Source organism: Sapajus apella, unplaced genomic scaffold (genome assembly GCF_009761245.1).
Source record: "Sapajus apella isolate SASKATOON/1434 unplaced genomic scaffold, GSC_monkey_1.0 scaffold43, whole genome shotgun sequence".
Classification (NCBI taxonomy): domain Eukaryota; kingdom Metazoa; phylum Chordata; class Mammalia; order Primates; family Cebidae; genus Sapajus; species Sapajus apella.
In genome coordinates this window covers 17,436,295-17,452,188 of record NW_022436983.1, presented here as the reverse complement: position 1 = coordinate 17,452,188, position 15,894 = coordinate 17,436,295, and the positions used below count along the sequence as shown (strand labels likewise).

General features: G+C 47.2%; 2 protein-coding genes and 1 long non-coding RNA gene across 6 annotated transcripts in view; 2 read left to right on the top strand and 1 right to left on the bottom strand.

Annotated features, from left to right (window-relative positions):
- Positions 1-13,006, bottom strand: part of NIPAL3 (NIPA like domain containing 3) — a 57,068-nt gene extending 44,062 nt beyond the window's left edge. For both annotated transcript variants that reach the window (XM_032300826.1, XM_032300827.1), the window contains exons 1-2: positions 12,853-13,006; positions 9,206-9,561 (exon numbers count right to left, since the gene is read on the bottom strand). In XM_032300826.1, the coding sequence (XP_032156717.1) occupies positions 9,206-9,298 (93 nt within the window). In that variant the 5' untranslated portion in view covers positions 9,299-9,561; positions 12,853-13,006. The remainder of the gene's footprint in view (positions 1-9,205; positions 9,562-12,852) is intronic.
- Positions 337-6,856, top strand: LOC116566465. The gene is made up of 2 exons (XR_004275871.1): positions 337-484; positions 6,591-6,856. It is a non-coding gene; the product is annotated as an uncharacterized LOC116566465 (long non-coding RNA).
- A 1,577-nt stretch (positions 13,007-14,583) lies between the features above and the next one.
- The window catches only part of STPG1 (sperm tail PG-rich repeat containing 1), a 57,534-nt gene continuing 56,223 nt past the window's right edge, over positions 14,584-15,894 (top strand). Inside the window, exon 1 of one of the 3 annotated variants that reach the window (XM_032300825.1) lies at positions 14,584-14,713. The gene's annotated coding sequence lies outside the window, so the exon portion shown is untranslated. The remainder of the gene's footprint in view (positions 14,714-15,894) is intronic. The other 2 variants (XM_032300822.1, XM_032300823.1) reach the window with 2 other exon arrangements.

Here is a 15,894-nt window from a genome sequence, read left to right as displayed (position 1 = left end):
GCAGAGGGAAGCCACTGTGGCCACAGAGACAAGTCAGGGAGTGGGGCAGGGAAGGGTGGGACCCAGAAATAAAACTGTAAACCTTACAAGGGTGAACCCATCTAGGCAGCAAAAACATTGGAGGCTAAAATGTTATGCAGGGGCCAAGGGAGGACTTCCGCATCGCCCTCGGAAGGTTCGCTGAAAATCAACTGACAAAAGGCAGATTAATAGGAGAAAAGGTGTACAAATTTATTTGATCATCATTTTATGTGACATGGGAGCCTTCAGAGTGAAGACTCAAAGACACAGGAGAAACTGTCATTTTTAGGCTTAGGTTCAACAAAGTATGGACCTGATCTAATGCTGTTCAACTGAGTGGGGAACCCAGCGAGGCCTGTCTGTCCAGATTCTTCTCAGCCTGTCTCTTTGCAGCATTCCTTCATTCCTTATATGAGGCAGGACCCTCTCTGGATGAGGGTCTTCTGACCTACAATCAGACAAGGTAGGTCTGCTAATTTCCTTATGGCCAATTTTTATAACAAAAAGTGGGGAGAAAATTAGAGTAATATTTTAGGTTTTATAGCTGGCTTTAGGGAAAAGAGGTTCTTCTCTCTCTCTCTCTCTGACAAGGTGTCACTCTGTCACCCAGGCTGGAATGTAGTGATGCAATCTCAGCTCACTGCAACCTCCATCTCTGGAGATCAAGCCATATTCCCACCTCAGCCTCCTGAGTAGCTGAGACTACAGGTGCATACCATTATACTCAGCTAATTTTTGTATTTTTAGTAGAGACGGTATTTCATCATGTTGCCCTGGCTGGTCTCGAACTCCTAGGCTCAAGTTAGCCACCTGCCATCAGCCTTCCAAAGTTCTAGGATTACAAGCATGAGCCACCTCAGTGCCTGCAGGGGTTCTGATTTCTATGACTTGTCTTGGGAAAGAGGGATTGCAGTTTCTATGGCTATCCTGGTAAAGAAGTGGGGCCAGAGAAAGGAGGGCAGAAGGTCAGAGAGAAACTTTTGCTTCTGAGGCTTTCTTTTTTTTTTGAGACGGAGTTTCGCTCTTGTTACCCAGGCTGGAGTGCAGTGGCGCGATCTCGGCTCACCACAACCTCCGCCTCCCGGGTTCAAGCAATTCTCCTGCCTCAGCCTCCCGAGTAGCTGGGACTACAGGCACGTGCCACCATGCCCAGCTAATTTTCTGTGTTTTTAGTAGAGACGGGGTTTCACCATGTTGACCAGGATGGTCTTGATCTCTTGACCTCGTGATCCACCCGCCTCAGCCTCCCAAAGTGCTGGGATTACAGGCGTGAGCCACCGCGCCCGGCTGAGGCTTTCTTTTTAAGGTACGGTTTTCTGATCCCTGATAGTTACTAGGATAATAAAGGCTGGTATTGATGGAGCACATGGTGCACTAAGCCCTTTCTGCGCACCCTCCTCTTAGGGCCACAAACAACACTATGAGATGGGTGTTACTATGCGTCCTGTTTTTAGCATCTAAGCCCGGCTTCCAGCCTCTTGATGCTAATTACTCCTCCAGACTGTCTCCATTGTATTCTATGAAGTGTCCTTCAAAGGTGGCAAAGTCAATTAGGAAAAAAATAACCTTGTAAGTGCTGCATTTCCACTAAGGACACAAATGGCTGAGGCTTCTTTTACAAGCCATTTCCATAAGCATATGAATGTCCACATGTAATAACCAGTTACAGACAGCCGTGATTAACAATAGCATACTATAACTGCACCTAAGCATTTCAAAGGGCTTCATCAACAGTAATTATGCCCCCAAACCTTTGTGAAGTGATGACAAGTCCAATTTTATGAGCGTTCAAAGACAGGCCAAGAAGTTGCCACCAGCCCAGGGTTACAAGGTTTGTGCACACACCTATGAGGTGCCCTGCAGTGCGTGGCACAGGGCAATCGGGAGGCAAGGATGACTCCTGCCAGCAAGCTCTTCCTCCAGACCTTGGGCTTGGAAACCATAAATGCGGGTGCCCAGTTCTGCTGCAGGGAGGGAAGGGGCAGTGACTGGCCAGCTTCCACCTCTGGACCTCTGCTGCAGGGAGGGAAGGGGCAGCGACTGGCCAGCTTCCACCTCTGGACCTCTGCTGCAGGGAGGGAAGGGGCAGCGACTGGCCAGCTTCCACCTCTGGACCCCGCTGGCAGCCTTCTCAAGCTATTCTGCTCATCTTTTTGCTGAGGAACCACCCTGTATGTCTTCACTGGAGTATTTTAGCGGTGGAACGTTCTCAAGTACACATGCACGGTTTAACCCAGAACACATGGTTCCCAGGAGAGAGGCAGGGCTGAGAACTACAATATAATATGTTTCGGGTGGCCCCAGGCTTGGCCTGGTGAGATCAGGCTGATTCTTTGGAGGCAACACCCAATCAGGTTCCCAACTGTTTCTCGAGTTGACAAGGCAGAGTAGAATCAACAGTGTCGATTGAGGTGGAAGGGAGGGGAGAAGGCAGGCAGATTATCTCAGGGGCTGTTCCCAGTGGAGATCTGTTACCCAAGAAAGCCCAGGACTCAGCCAAAGTCACAGAATGAGCGACTGTCAGGGTCTCCCCACACCACTCTGGTCCCAGTATTGTATAGGTAAGGAAGTAAGGTCTCCCAACTACCAGGAGCCTTATATTTAGGGTAACCATATATCTTCCAAATATGGAGACTCCTCAGATCACCTGAGGTCAGGAGTTCAAGACTAGCCTGGTCAACATGGTGAAACCCTGTCTCTACTAATAATACAAAAATTAGCTGGGTGTGGTGGCACACGCCTGTAATCCCAGCTACTCGGGAGGCTGAGGCATGAGAATCTCTTGAATCTGGGAGGTGGAGGTTGCAGTGAGCCAAGATCACGCCACTGCACTCCAGCCTGGGTGACAGAGTAAAACTGTATCTCAAAAAAAAAAAAAAAAAAATAGGGAGACTCTGAGACTAAAAGGGGGCTCATTAACATACACAGGCATGAGGCACAAACCAGGACTATGGTCACTCTACTCACACTGCAGTATCTGAACGGGGAGTGTTACTGGTGAAAGAAGTGAGGTGAGGGCAAAGCTACTCACCCCAGCTACACTATCCACTGACTGTGTGGCCATGGGCAAGTTAATTAACCTCTCTGTGTCAGTTTCTTTACAGGTAAAATGGGGTATTGATCTCATGAGGGCTTTTGTTTGGATTAGACAGGATTAGTTCCCGTCCTATAAGTAAATAATGTGAGCTGCTCTTGTTATGATGATTACAATAGTTATTGTTAATTGGCTATGAAAGTGTGGCTGAAGGACCTATATTTTATTACCAGGAAGACTGACAAAGGCTTCATGGAAAAGGTGATACTTGCGCTAGAAGGCTGGGTAGGATTTCCAAAGGCAGGAGCAGGGAGTGGTACAAGGCAGCTTCAGTTTGCTCTCTGTAAATTCAGGTATTCTCATAACTATCCTATAGGATGGATGTAAAACCTACCTACAGAGGGGTTACATGATTTTCCTCAAGTTATAATGCTAGAAAGTAACAGAGCTTGTGCAGAGAGCTACAGTCACTGTGCACTCAGTCTGGGCCACACAGGAGACTCTGTCTCCTAAAAAAATAAGAAGGTAATAGGGCCAGGATTTGAAGCCAAGTCTCTGATTCCAAAGGCCATGCTCTTCACAGTCTGTTGTATCTCTATTTTTGTGTCGAATTCTGTCTAGAGGGATAGACACTTGTGAAAATGTATCTTCCCCACCTCCCTCCTAGACTGTAACCAGGGAAGATCCGTCTTGATTATCTATATGGGGGTGTCCAAGCTTTTGGCTTCCCTGGGCCACATTGGAAGAAAAAGAATTGTTTTAGGTAACACACAAAATACTCTAACACTAATGGCAGCTGTGGATGAGCTAAAAAAAATCTCATAACGTTTTAAGAACATTTTAAGAAAGTTTACGAATTTGTGTTGGGCTGCATTCAAAGCCATCCTGGGCTGTGGGTTGGACAAGCTTGATCTATATAGCTCCTGTGCCACCCAGCACAAGCTGGAGAGAGTAGGTGCTCAGAGGAAATGTCTACTCACCCAATAGAAGAATTGAGGCCTGACTTTTCCGGGCTGAGGTCAAACTTCTATAGTATCAATGTCCTGCTGGGAGCTGCTTCCTGGGCAGCTCAGCCTGGGGGGCTCCCTGTAGCAGAGTGCCCTCCCCAACAACCAAAATTTATACCCTGATGGGCAGGGCTGCAACTCAAAGGCAAACAGTTTGTTCCTAACTTCATCCCACCCATCAAGCTGGACTTAGAGTCTCTCAATATATTCCTCCTCCCAAAGGTAACAGATGAGTTGGGGGCAGCCTGCCCAGTCCACATGACCACTTTTCTGAGACCTCCCTGTAAAAGTAGAGCCTCAGAAACCATGTTTGCCAGCTGGCATCAGGTGGGTGGCACTCCCTGGCCATCGCTCACTGGACCAGGTGGACACCTTACCCAAGCTGGCCACTCAGGTCTTCCCTCTTTTGAAGGGGAGGTATGAGTTCTAGCACCTTCCAAGCCCCACTGTCTTCCCTACCACTGGATTTCATGAGCTACCCTGTAGCCTTATAAAAATTTCACTTTTTGCCTCAGCTTCTCTAAAATGGGTTTTTACTCCTTGCAATCAAATTAGCCTTAACAAAATGGAGAAAGGAGACATCTTTCCCTTAAAACCCCGCTCCCCACCCCCACACAGAATTAACCACACCTTCCCCTCTACTTTGTGTACCTTCCTCTTGGAAACCCTGTGGCATTTCCAAGTCACATGCTTCCTGCATGCCTAGTATGTGGGCAGACACTGGGTTAGGTGCTTTTTCATTGATCCACACAGTTGTTGGGAGGGAAGAATGAAAACCATCATTCTTCAGATGAGATAACGGGAGCTCTGTGAGGATGCATCCTACACCCAAGGTCACTTAGCTAAGAAGGAACAGAGTGGGGATTTGGACCCAGGTCATCTTTACCCCACCCAGTACTTCAGTCAGCTCAAGCATCATCACAATCCTGCCTGCCCCTCACCTCAATTCAAACATCCTTGGTAGAGTCACCTTGACCTATTCATCTTTGCTCTGCCATGAAGATACTCCATACTAGGCAACTGAATTGTATTTGAGATTAAAATGGAAACTTACTAGAAATCTCATCAAGGAGAGTGCTCTGAGTTTTCTTAGATTCTTATATTTGACCATTTGGCATCCATTCTTCACAGGGTCCATTGTATTAACTGATTTTTTATATTCTAAGGAGCATGCCTTTCATATGCTAACTAACCAATCCAGAGCTGCAATCATCTCCTTATTAAACTCGCACACCCAGGTCAATATTTCCCCTGCTCTACGTCAGCCCAGGGCTATGTACCAGACAACCCACAGTTCTTCAAATCAGCCAGTCCTAAACTGTTCTCCCTGTCCTGCCATGCCTTTCCCACAGAAAACACAATAAAGGCTCTGATCTAAGCTTTCCCCACGTGCTCTCTGCCTCTGACCAACTGACCTTGGTGTGTCCCATGGGGCCCTCCACAGCATGATGTGCCTCCTTCTTTTAGGAAACGTAAATAACAAAAATCTTCTTCAATGGCCTTAGCCATCCATGCTGTCATTCCATCATCTCCATAACTCAAGAGAACAGCTTCTATCATTACATTAGAAATGGTTTAGACTCTGAATACCAAAAGCAGAATGGAATGCTCTGGTTCCTTCACAGAATGAACACACTCAGCACCTTCAATATTTAAGGCCCTGGTGGTATTCACTCAGGCTGACCAGTAGCTCCTGAATTTCCTCTGAAGTCAAGACTGTGCCATCATCAATGTGTTTTCTGACTTGAAGAGAGGGTGATTACCCCTGAGGGGAGGGAAGTGACTAGCAGGAGGCACAAGGAGACTTTCGGGTACTAGTAATGTTCCGTTTCTTGATTTGGGCGTCAATAACACATATGCACCCTCTTCATTAAAATTTAACATCTAGAGCTTATCATTTGTATATTTTTCTGTATGTATACCCTACTTTAATAAAAAGGCCAGTCAGGAAAAGTATTTTCTGACTTGAAATCCTGCTCCATTTGAATAATGCTCTGTGAAGCAAGTAGACACCTCCAAGGAGGGGAACAGTGTCACTGCCTACTTGAAAGAGTGTTTTGCTGACTTTGAATATCAGTGCTGACTAAGACGTGGTGGCCTGAGATCTCGATTTATCAGGATGATGGAGCTGGTGTGGGAAGGAGCTTAGTAGATCATGTGGTCCAGAAATTCCCACACCTGGCTGATTGATTCACCTGAAGAGGTTTTACAAAATGCATGTTCTGGGCTTCTAGCTTAGTTATGCAAAACCACAATTTGCAGGCAGGTAGAGATGAGGGGGTGAAAGGGTGGGCAGAGAGAGATGAGTCTGAGGCCTAGAAATCTGCATATTCTTGAGCTCCCCAGGTATTTCAGGTGGTTAGGCAGGACTGGAGACCATCTATGAACTCTGCCTCTTCATTTTACAGAGACAGAAACTGAGGCGTAGAGAAGGGATGACACTTGCCCAAGATCACATAGCCAGGGATGACAGAGCTGGGCCAAGAACTCAGGTCTCCTAGTCCTCAGTCTGATACTCTTCCCAACAGAGCCCTAGATGAATATAGCAGCCACATAGGAAGGGGAAACAACAAGCTTTCACGGAAAGAAGATCAAGGAGCGAGATGCCAATGCTGAAACGATCACGCCATCTTAGCTCTGAAACTGACTGCTCGGTGAGGCAGAGTCTGCTGAGAATGTCAGAGTCACTCTTCGCCTCTAGAATGAGTCTAATTCCAGACAAAGGTTCATAATTTCCGTATATATTCCACCTGGCTGGTCAGATGGAATTAAAATGACAAAAGCCCTTCAATGATCTGCAGAGTCCCCTCCTTGGGCACACTGGGGTGTGGTGGCGGCAGTAGGAGTCAGGACACCAGAGAGGCGGAGCAGCGCCAAAGTTAGGAGCATGAGTTCTGCAGCCGGTCTCGCCTAGGTTTAAATTCTGGTTGCACAACTTACTAGCTGTGCCAGTCAGGACCATTATAGAACCTCTCTGTGTCTCATTTTCCTGGTACTAAAGTGGGGATGAAGGTGGTAACTGCTAGCCCTTGACAAGCGTTGGCCATGATGTGTGGGTCATTGCCTAAGTGCTGCTTCACATGAATAAATTCATTTCATCCTCACCACTACCAGGAGGCAGTTACTATTATGATCCCCATGTTACCGAAGAGGAAAACTGGATCTACTGTATAGTGCTAGTGTGAAGATTACCCAAGGAAAGGCATGTGATCAACTCAGCACAGTACCTGGGATAGAATACATGCTCAATAAATATTAGTCATTGTTATTCGGTTCATCATGATTATCTAAAATTAACAACAGTTCTAGCTCTGCCTCTCAACTTGCTATAGGATCTGAAGTATGTCACTTCTCACCTCCCAGCCTCACTGTCCCAATCTATAAAATGAGAGGCTTGATGAGATGATCTCCAGAGTCTCCTTTAGCTCTAGGGTATTAGCAGTCTCTAATCTTTTTTTTTCTTTTTCTTTTTTTTTTTTGAGATGGGGGTCTCACTCTGTCACCCAGGCGGGAGTCCAGTGGTGTGATCTTGACTCATTGCAACCTCTGCCTCCTGGGCTCAAGTGATCCTCCCCACTCAGCCTCCCAAGTAGCTAGGACCACAGGTGTGCACTACCATGCCTGGTTAATTATTTGTATTTTTGGTAGAGACAGGGTTTCACCATGTTTGCCCAGGCTGGTCTTGAACTCCTGAAGTCAAGCCATCCACCCATCTTGACTTCCCAAAGTGCTGAGGTTATAGGTGTGAGCCACCATGCCCAGCCTCCCTGATCTTTAAAAAAATAATTTTCAATAAATCCAAGTCATCAGATGCTGCATTGGTTGGTGTTTAGAAACACTTAAATTTGACATTAAAACCCCCTTTTTAAAAAAGGTTTATTCCCTTCGACTATTCATTGTACCTATATGACTATATCTAAGGAAAGAATCAGAGATCAGCACAGAGATTAACCCTCCAGAAGGTTCATATGGCTACTCCAGATTAGAAGCAACCTGAATATCCAGCAATAGAGGATCTGTGGAGCACATTTTGACATAGTAGCTCAACAGATTATTGGGCAATCATTCAAAAAGTATGCTTTCAGTCACTACTCAATGATATGGGGAAATATTCCACAAGTAAGGTCAAGTTAAACAACCAAGACACAAAACTTTATGTGCAATGTGACCCCAAATTACTAGAAAAAAACAAGGAGATACATTGAAATATGAATGAAAATTATTCCCAAGTAATGGAGGAGGTGATACACACACACACACACACACACACACACATATTTGTTTTTTTTCTTAGCAACACGGTCTTGCTCTGTCACCCAGGCTAGAGTGCAGTGGTGCAATCATAGCTCACAGTACCTTCAAACTACTCTTAGGCACAAGCTATCCTCCCATCTCAGCCTCCTGAATAGTTAGGACTACAGATGCATGCCAGCACACCTGGCAAATATTCAAATTTTTTGCATAGACAGGGTCTTGCTACATTGCCCAGGCTGGTTACAAACTTCTAGCCTCAAAAGATGCTCCTACCTTGGCCTCCCAACGTGCTGAGATTACAGACATGAGCCACCATACCCAGCCCAGAGTACATGATTTTTTAAAAATCAAATCTAAGTGGGAATGCATTCCTTTTATTCCCTACCTTTTATGGTATTTCTCTGCCTTCTTATTTATTTATTTATTTAGGAACGGAGTTTCACTCTTGTTGCCCAGGCTGGAGTGCAATGGCGTGATCTTGGCTCACTACAACCTCAGCCTCCCAGGTTCAAGCGATTCTCCTGCCTCAGGTTCCCGAGTAGCTGGGATTACAGGAATGCACCACCACGCCTGGCTAATTTTGCATTTTTCGTAGAGATGAGGTTTCTCCATGTTGGTCAGGCTGCTCTCGAACTCCTGACCTCAGGAGATCCACCTGCCTCAGTTTCCCAAAGAACTGGGATTACAGGTGAGAACCACTGCGCCCAGCCTCTGCCTCCTTATTTTTATGTATTTCAGTGAGCATCTCTTTTCTTTGGAATACACATTCCCTTGTCTGTGTGAAGGGCCTGCCAGTGACAGGCATGCAGACCCCATAAGCCAGTGCAGAGCACTGCGTAACTTTCTTGTTAGAAAAATACAAATTCCCAAACCCAACAAAAGCCCTTGCCTTGTAGGAGAAGGAGGCCTCACTCACGGCGCTGGCGCTGCTCGTGGGAGGCAGCTGCTGCAGCTGCAGGGCTGCGCTGTGGGCTCCGTCCATGGTGGTCTAGTGGCTCATGGTGCCAGGCCTGGCTCAGGGGCTGGAGCTGCTGCTAGGCAGGACCCAGGGTAGATGCCATCTCTCCTCGTGGTGTTCACCTCCCTTCAGCAGCCATCTCTTCCTCACGCCAAAAGAGTACTTCGAGGCTCCTTTGGCTGATTTACAGCCTTCTCCTCAGCTTTACTCAGAGAAGTGCCTATTTCCGTGTTTCCCAGGCACACAGAGAGGGGTGTGTTTTCCAATTCTTGCGGTGCTCTAGGGTGCTGGAGAGGAACATTAAAAATGCATGGACAAGGAAACACTGAGCCCAGCTTTGTTACCTGAGAAGAGAATACCATTCAGACAAAGCATAACTGGCCGTGACAAGTGAGGCCATTTAACAAATTTTTCAAAATCCAAATCCTAGGGGTTAAAAACAAGTTCTATCAGGCTTTTGTCCTTCCCTTAATAAAAACGTGACTCATCTATCTCCAAAGCTTTCTCCCTGGCTCTTAAATGTCCTCTTTCCTCTTCTCCTCTGCTTCCTTCCTCCCATTGCATCCTAATTTAAATCCTCCCTTTTTCCATAGCTCTTGAGCACAAGAAGTAGAATACTAACCATGTCTACTTCTCCAGGTCTCAAAAAAAAAAAAAAAAAATTCCACTACCACAAAAAGGGAACCATGTAAGTTTCAACTTAGGAAGAAAAGAATCCAAAGAAAAGTTACTTCCATGGAAGACGTTAGAACTGGCCTGTTACCAAGGGTTGGCCTGACACAGGTGAGGAAACACTGGTCTCAGAGGTAGAAAACCTGTGTGACCAGGTAACTTTGCCCCTCAGAGATTCAGCTGCCTCATCTGTAAAGCGGGGGTAACAATGTGGCCTCAAATAAACCTAGCAATGATGATAATCCCTGTTAATTTCATTGGACTTATATTTTCAGTGCTTCTTGAACTTTCCCTTTTTTTTGGAGAAAGAATCTCACTCTGCCACCCAGGAGTGCAGTGGCACGAACATGGCCTCGACTGGCTGGGCTCAAGTGATTCTCCCTCAGCCTCCCAAGTAGCTGGGACCTCAGACGCGTGCCACCAGGCCTGGCTAATTTTTTTGTAGAGACAGAGTTTTGCCATGTTATCAGGCTGGTCTTGAACTCCTGGGCTCATGCAATCCACTTGCCTCAGTCTCCCAAAGTGCTGGGATTACAGGTATGTGCCACTTATAAAACTTTTCTACCAAACAGAGAAGAGAAAGTACACTCCCAGTGTTCTCAGAGGCATGGCCAAAACCCTACTTAAAAGTGTCAGAGGTTTCTTTGAGGACTTTGTATATATTTTTAAAAAATGTATTCTACTGCATAGTTTATGTTTAATAGAAAAAAATGTTTTAAATTGCTTTTGATATGCTACATGCTACCTGTTTTACCTCTGCCAGGTCATTTAACTTTTCAGCCAGTTTCTGCAGCTGGGAAATACAGATAATAATGTTCCCACCCCACATGGCAGTTATGAAAATTTGATGAAACAATACATGTAAAATGCAGGCATAGCAAATGGTCGATGAATGTGAGCTGCTGTTAGGATGAATTGTATTCTCCCCTGTTTAATAATTTATTTTGCTCATTTTTCTCTCTCATGTGTTCATTCAACAAATATTTGCTGAGGGCTCACTGTGAGCTAAACAATTTCTGCCACTACCTGAGGCTTCAGGGAGCTGCCACCTGTGTATCCTGCAGCTTCCAGTTTCTTCTGCTATCCAGCCCTAGGCCCAGGAATCCTGGTTCATGGTGTAAACAGCACATGCACAGGTCTTAAGGCAAACATCATGTCCAGTACTAGGAAACAACAGATGCAGGTTTAGCACAGGGACAGCTACAGAAACCATTTGGCCTGGTTCACTTTGTCAGAGGGCCCCAGGATTAAATTATTGCCACTACCTGCAGGCAAGGTTATATAGCCAGTGTACAGACAGGAGATGTTTGCATTCATCAGGTAACTTCATCAGGTAATTCACATCCCACAACTAGACTTCCCTGACTGCAAAACCCTGTGAATATGTGTTTGCAGTCTTGTGGAAAGCATAATTATTCACTATACTTTCACGTGCACATGAAAAGCATTATTGTGTTAAATTTCTGTAAAACTGTTTTAAGCATTTTTAATAATCATAAGAGCCTTAAGAGTGGCTCAGGGCTCTTTCTACCTCTGAGAGGCCCTGGGAAGCATTCAGCCACGAAGCAGTCATGGAGTTGAGGGGGCACAGGAGTGCAAACTCCAGTGAGGTGTTTGTGGAATACCCTTTCGGTTGCTCCCAGCTGAGATCTAGCCCCAAGCCTGACAGTGACTTACATACATACAAACCGACCGACTAAATGCAGGCCAGTTAAGAACCTGGTGCGCTGTGGCCACTTCACAGTCAAGAATGCCTTACTAAGGCCTAATCAACCACAACTCCAGAGCTCCAACAAACAGATATACTCAGCCCTACCCGCAGAAGGTCAGAGAAAGCCAACAGACCCTAGGGACATGTCAGCCAAGGGGAACCCAGGCCGCCTAACATCCTTTAGACCAGTGAGTTTGCCCAAGTGCTTTTCTGGTCTGGCTTTTGTTAGTAGTGGTTGGCATTGCTGCGGCTTATTTTTTCTTTTAAAAAGCAGCTTCCCTCTCTGCCTCGGGAACTCCCAGGCCTCTGGGGCATTGTCTGCAAAGACAGAAGGCTGTCCCTCAGCTGGGTAGGAGTCTGGACTGAAAGCCTGGAGGAACCCTTTGCAAGCTGTATTCCCTTATAAGACACACATTCTTCGCCTGTGACTCTCTTTTCCTGGTTTCCAAGCACTTCTCCAGGACCTACACATGTCCAGAGGCAAGCAGTCAGCTCTGCGTTGTCAGCCACCTCACACTTAAAGCAGGCGAAAGGAATGAGAATTCACTAGGTGCTTTGCTTCCATCCACCCTCTGCTTATCTCGATGACGGATTCCATCAGTTCCACACACCACGTTTTACAGATGACAGAGCAGGGCTCACGGCCGCTCAGGGTAAGGTCTGTATTCGAATTTGCCTCTTCCCCACCACCTGACGATCTGGCTTCTGGAGGTAAGCGCCAGTTCCCTGCTAACCTTCCCGTTTCTGGGCTTTGGCTCACGAGAAGGTTACATTCTTCCGTCCCCTCCCATTGAGTTGGAAACTCTACGACTCGAGGAGACAGCACCTCTGCTCCAGAAGCGGGCTTAGACCAAGATCGCCTCCCCTCATCCCACCTGCTAACTCCACCATCTGCTGCCGCCAGGAAGCCCGAGCCGCTCGGCACGAAGAGGAGAAATTCTGGCAAAGTTACTCCATGTCACTTCCTGGTTTGGTGGAGCCTGGCATCACCTTTATTAAGGTAGCCCGTGCCCTCGTTCCTCTTAGTCTCGAGGCAAAACTGGAAAGAGCATTCTGAGGCAACGGAACCCAGGTTGACGAGGCAGCAAGAAGGTAGTGTATGTACACTAGGGGACGTTAGGTGACTTCGCTTTTTCCTGAAAAAAGCTAAGGCTAAATTCAATTCCCCTTCCTCCCACTGTTAATCACTACTCACCGACGGCGTCTCCTCTAAGGCCCACCTATCAAAACCTTCTGAGAAATGACTCGGACTCTGTGCAACCCGGAGGCACAGCCTCCCTGATCCCTTCCCGACTCAGAGCTGCCAAGACGCTGCAGTGTTTTGCTTTCAAAGGTCGCGATTTGATTTGCCAGACTGCCTGCCAGTCAGAAGTTGGCAGGCACTTCGCGCAGGCGAGTGGCTGCGAGGAGGAGGATGGGCGGGACAGCCCCCGGCAATTGGCTGCACTGCAAAGCTTGCTTGAAGGGTAGGGGAGCGACCTGGGGCTAGAGCTTGGCGCTCACCTGGCGCGGGGGCCCTCTAGCGGCCACAGGAAGGATGTTGCGGCGACTCCTCTACCCGGTCTCCCTATCCTAGAGAGCTCAGGTGATTTGCTCGCCCTCACCTGTCCGACAGGTGGGCCTGGTTTTAGCAGCCTGCTAGGTGTTCTCCCTTCTTAACCTCATAGCTACCTTCCCAGCTGTGCTCCTGCTGTTCCCCTACCCCACGCCTTCACCAAGTATTCAAATCCAAAACGTCCTTGAAGACCCAGCTCTCCCTAGCCCTCGCCAGTACTTGGGGCCAAATATTTCTCTCCTTTCCCGCCCTCTTGGAACACCTGTTGGAGCCTAGTGCTTGGTTAGTGTTTCCATAATGCACGTAATTATAACGGCTGTGATAATCAACATGCTCATGGAGATTAACAGATGACAAAAAGCTTCTCATTGCTCACACGTTGTTATGTACACGCATTTGCTTTCAGATCCTCACAGCCACCAGTGAGACATGAAGCCCGTTTTACAAATGAAGAAATGTCATTTGGGCCCAGACATCAACAATGAGAAAGAGGCAGTTCTGGTCTCAGATCCTGGGGCAGGGAATGCTCCTGGGGAACTTGGGAGAGAGGGAAGGAGCCGGTTCATTGTAGGAACTGCCCGAAGGCCAGCAGGGCTGGTGAGAGATTTTTCCGGAGATATGGTTTGGGGCTGCGATCTGAGGAACGGGCAGGGGACAGTTTATAAATAATGTGTTTGGGGCTCGGCACGGTGGCTGACGCCTGTAATCTCAGGACTTTAGGAGGTCGGGAGGATCACTTAAGCCCCGGAGTTTGAGACCAGCCTGGGCAACATCGCTACAAAAAAATTTAAAAATTAGCCGGGCGTGGTGGCGAGCGCCTGTGGTCCCAACTACTCAGGAGGCGGAGGCGGAGGCGGGAGGATCTCTTGAACCCGGGAGGCGGAGGTTGCAGCGAGCAGAGATGGCGCCACTGCACTCCAGCCTGGGCGACTGAGCGAGACCCCGTCGAAAAACAAACTCAGATTTCACCCTAAATTTAAAGGGCAGCCATTGGAGGACTTTAAGCAGGGAAGTGACAAGATCGCTGTGACCACCCTGCCCTGAAGCGTGTGAAGAGAGGTTCTTGGAATAAATATTAAGTGGCTGCCCTTGTCTATTCGCCCATGTCAATCTTTTTTTGCTGTTAGAAGCAGGGCTTGGATGAATGGTAATTCTCAGGCATATTCCTTGAAGCAGGATTTTTGAGTGAGCAAAATTCTAAGGCTTTTGGTTTATCACAAGATTTTTGAGGCGTCACCTAGATAAATATGCATTAGTTCCCCACCCCGCCAAACGTCCTGATACAATTAACCTAAGCCCTAAAATTCTGCCGGCTTCTCTGAGGACTTTGAAACGCCTCTAACGATTGGTCAACAATTTTTCACGCTACAGAAACAGAGGATGCTATTGGCTGGATTTATCCCGCGGAGGGCCGAAGGTGGGCTAGCCAATGTTAGGCCTGTGGTTGCCATAGCGACCGGGAGGTTGGGCTGGCCAGATTCAGCTCCTGGGACCCGACCAGGTAGGAGGCAGTTCCGGCTGGGGGGACCAGCCCCTGAGGTCGTGGGGAGGAGGACGCGGCGCACCACATGGGACGCCCTCCGGCTGCGTGCGGAATTCCAGGGCAGAGCTAGGTGGAGCCCTAGGGCGGGAAGAAGCCACCGTGGGAGGTGCCCTTGCCTTGGGACGTGCCCTCGGTGTTCCCACCTGAAAAATGGTGACAACCAGGGTCTGCCTGCTCTACCGAGCTCCTGCAAGAGGCGTGGGCGTCCGACCCATCTGGCTTAGCCACCTGGAGGGCTTCTGTGCCTGGCAGTAGGTGGAAGCCGAAGGCCTGATTTCTACTCCCAGGTCCACCCCAGCTTATGGGGTGTCCCTCAGCAAACGTCTTCCCTGCTCTGGGCCTCGATTTACCCGTCTGTAAAACGAAAGGGTGAGATTGGAATCTGGTGGCCACTAGCCCGCCGCTAAATCTCCTTCCAGCTCTCTGACACACTTTCTCAGCCTGTGAAAACTATGGAATGGGTTATTTACCTGAGAGTGCTTTGAAAAAGTGTAAACTACTTCCAAGATGCTTATAACTGAGCAGACAAAAATCACCTACAGTGGAAACTACTCAGGACATCCAAAATATTCCATCTAAAGTAACGTGTACACAGTTTACCACATGTTGATATACCCTGTACAGCAACATGTATAATGTAATTATGTGATAATACTTAGCATATATAACGTTTTTAAAAATTATGAAATGATAAAATGAAACCGTGCCTATAGTTGTCAGCATGTGAGCTGTCCTTATAGAATCTAAATCCTGAAGGAAAGAATTATGAGCACATCTGTACACACTATTACCAAAATGCGCCTACCTCTAGTATTCATTCATTCATTCCACAAATATTTATGGATAAAATACTATTTTTAAAAATTACTCATTACAATTATTATTATTGTTATTTTTGTAGTGACAGGGCCTCGCTATGTTGCCCAGGCTAGTCTTGGACTTCTGTCTCAAGCCATCCTTCCCCCTCAGCCTCCCAAAGTGCTGGGATTACAGATGTGAGCCACTATGCCCAACCAATTGAGCAAATACTATATGCCAGGAAATAGACTGAAGATTTAGAGATGAACTTTGTATCCGGGAAGATCATAAACAAGTAAAGTAATAAACGCACAATGTAATGTTGGGTAGTAAAAAGTGCT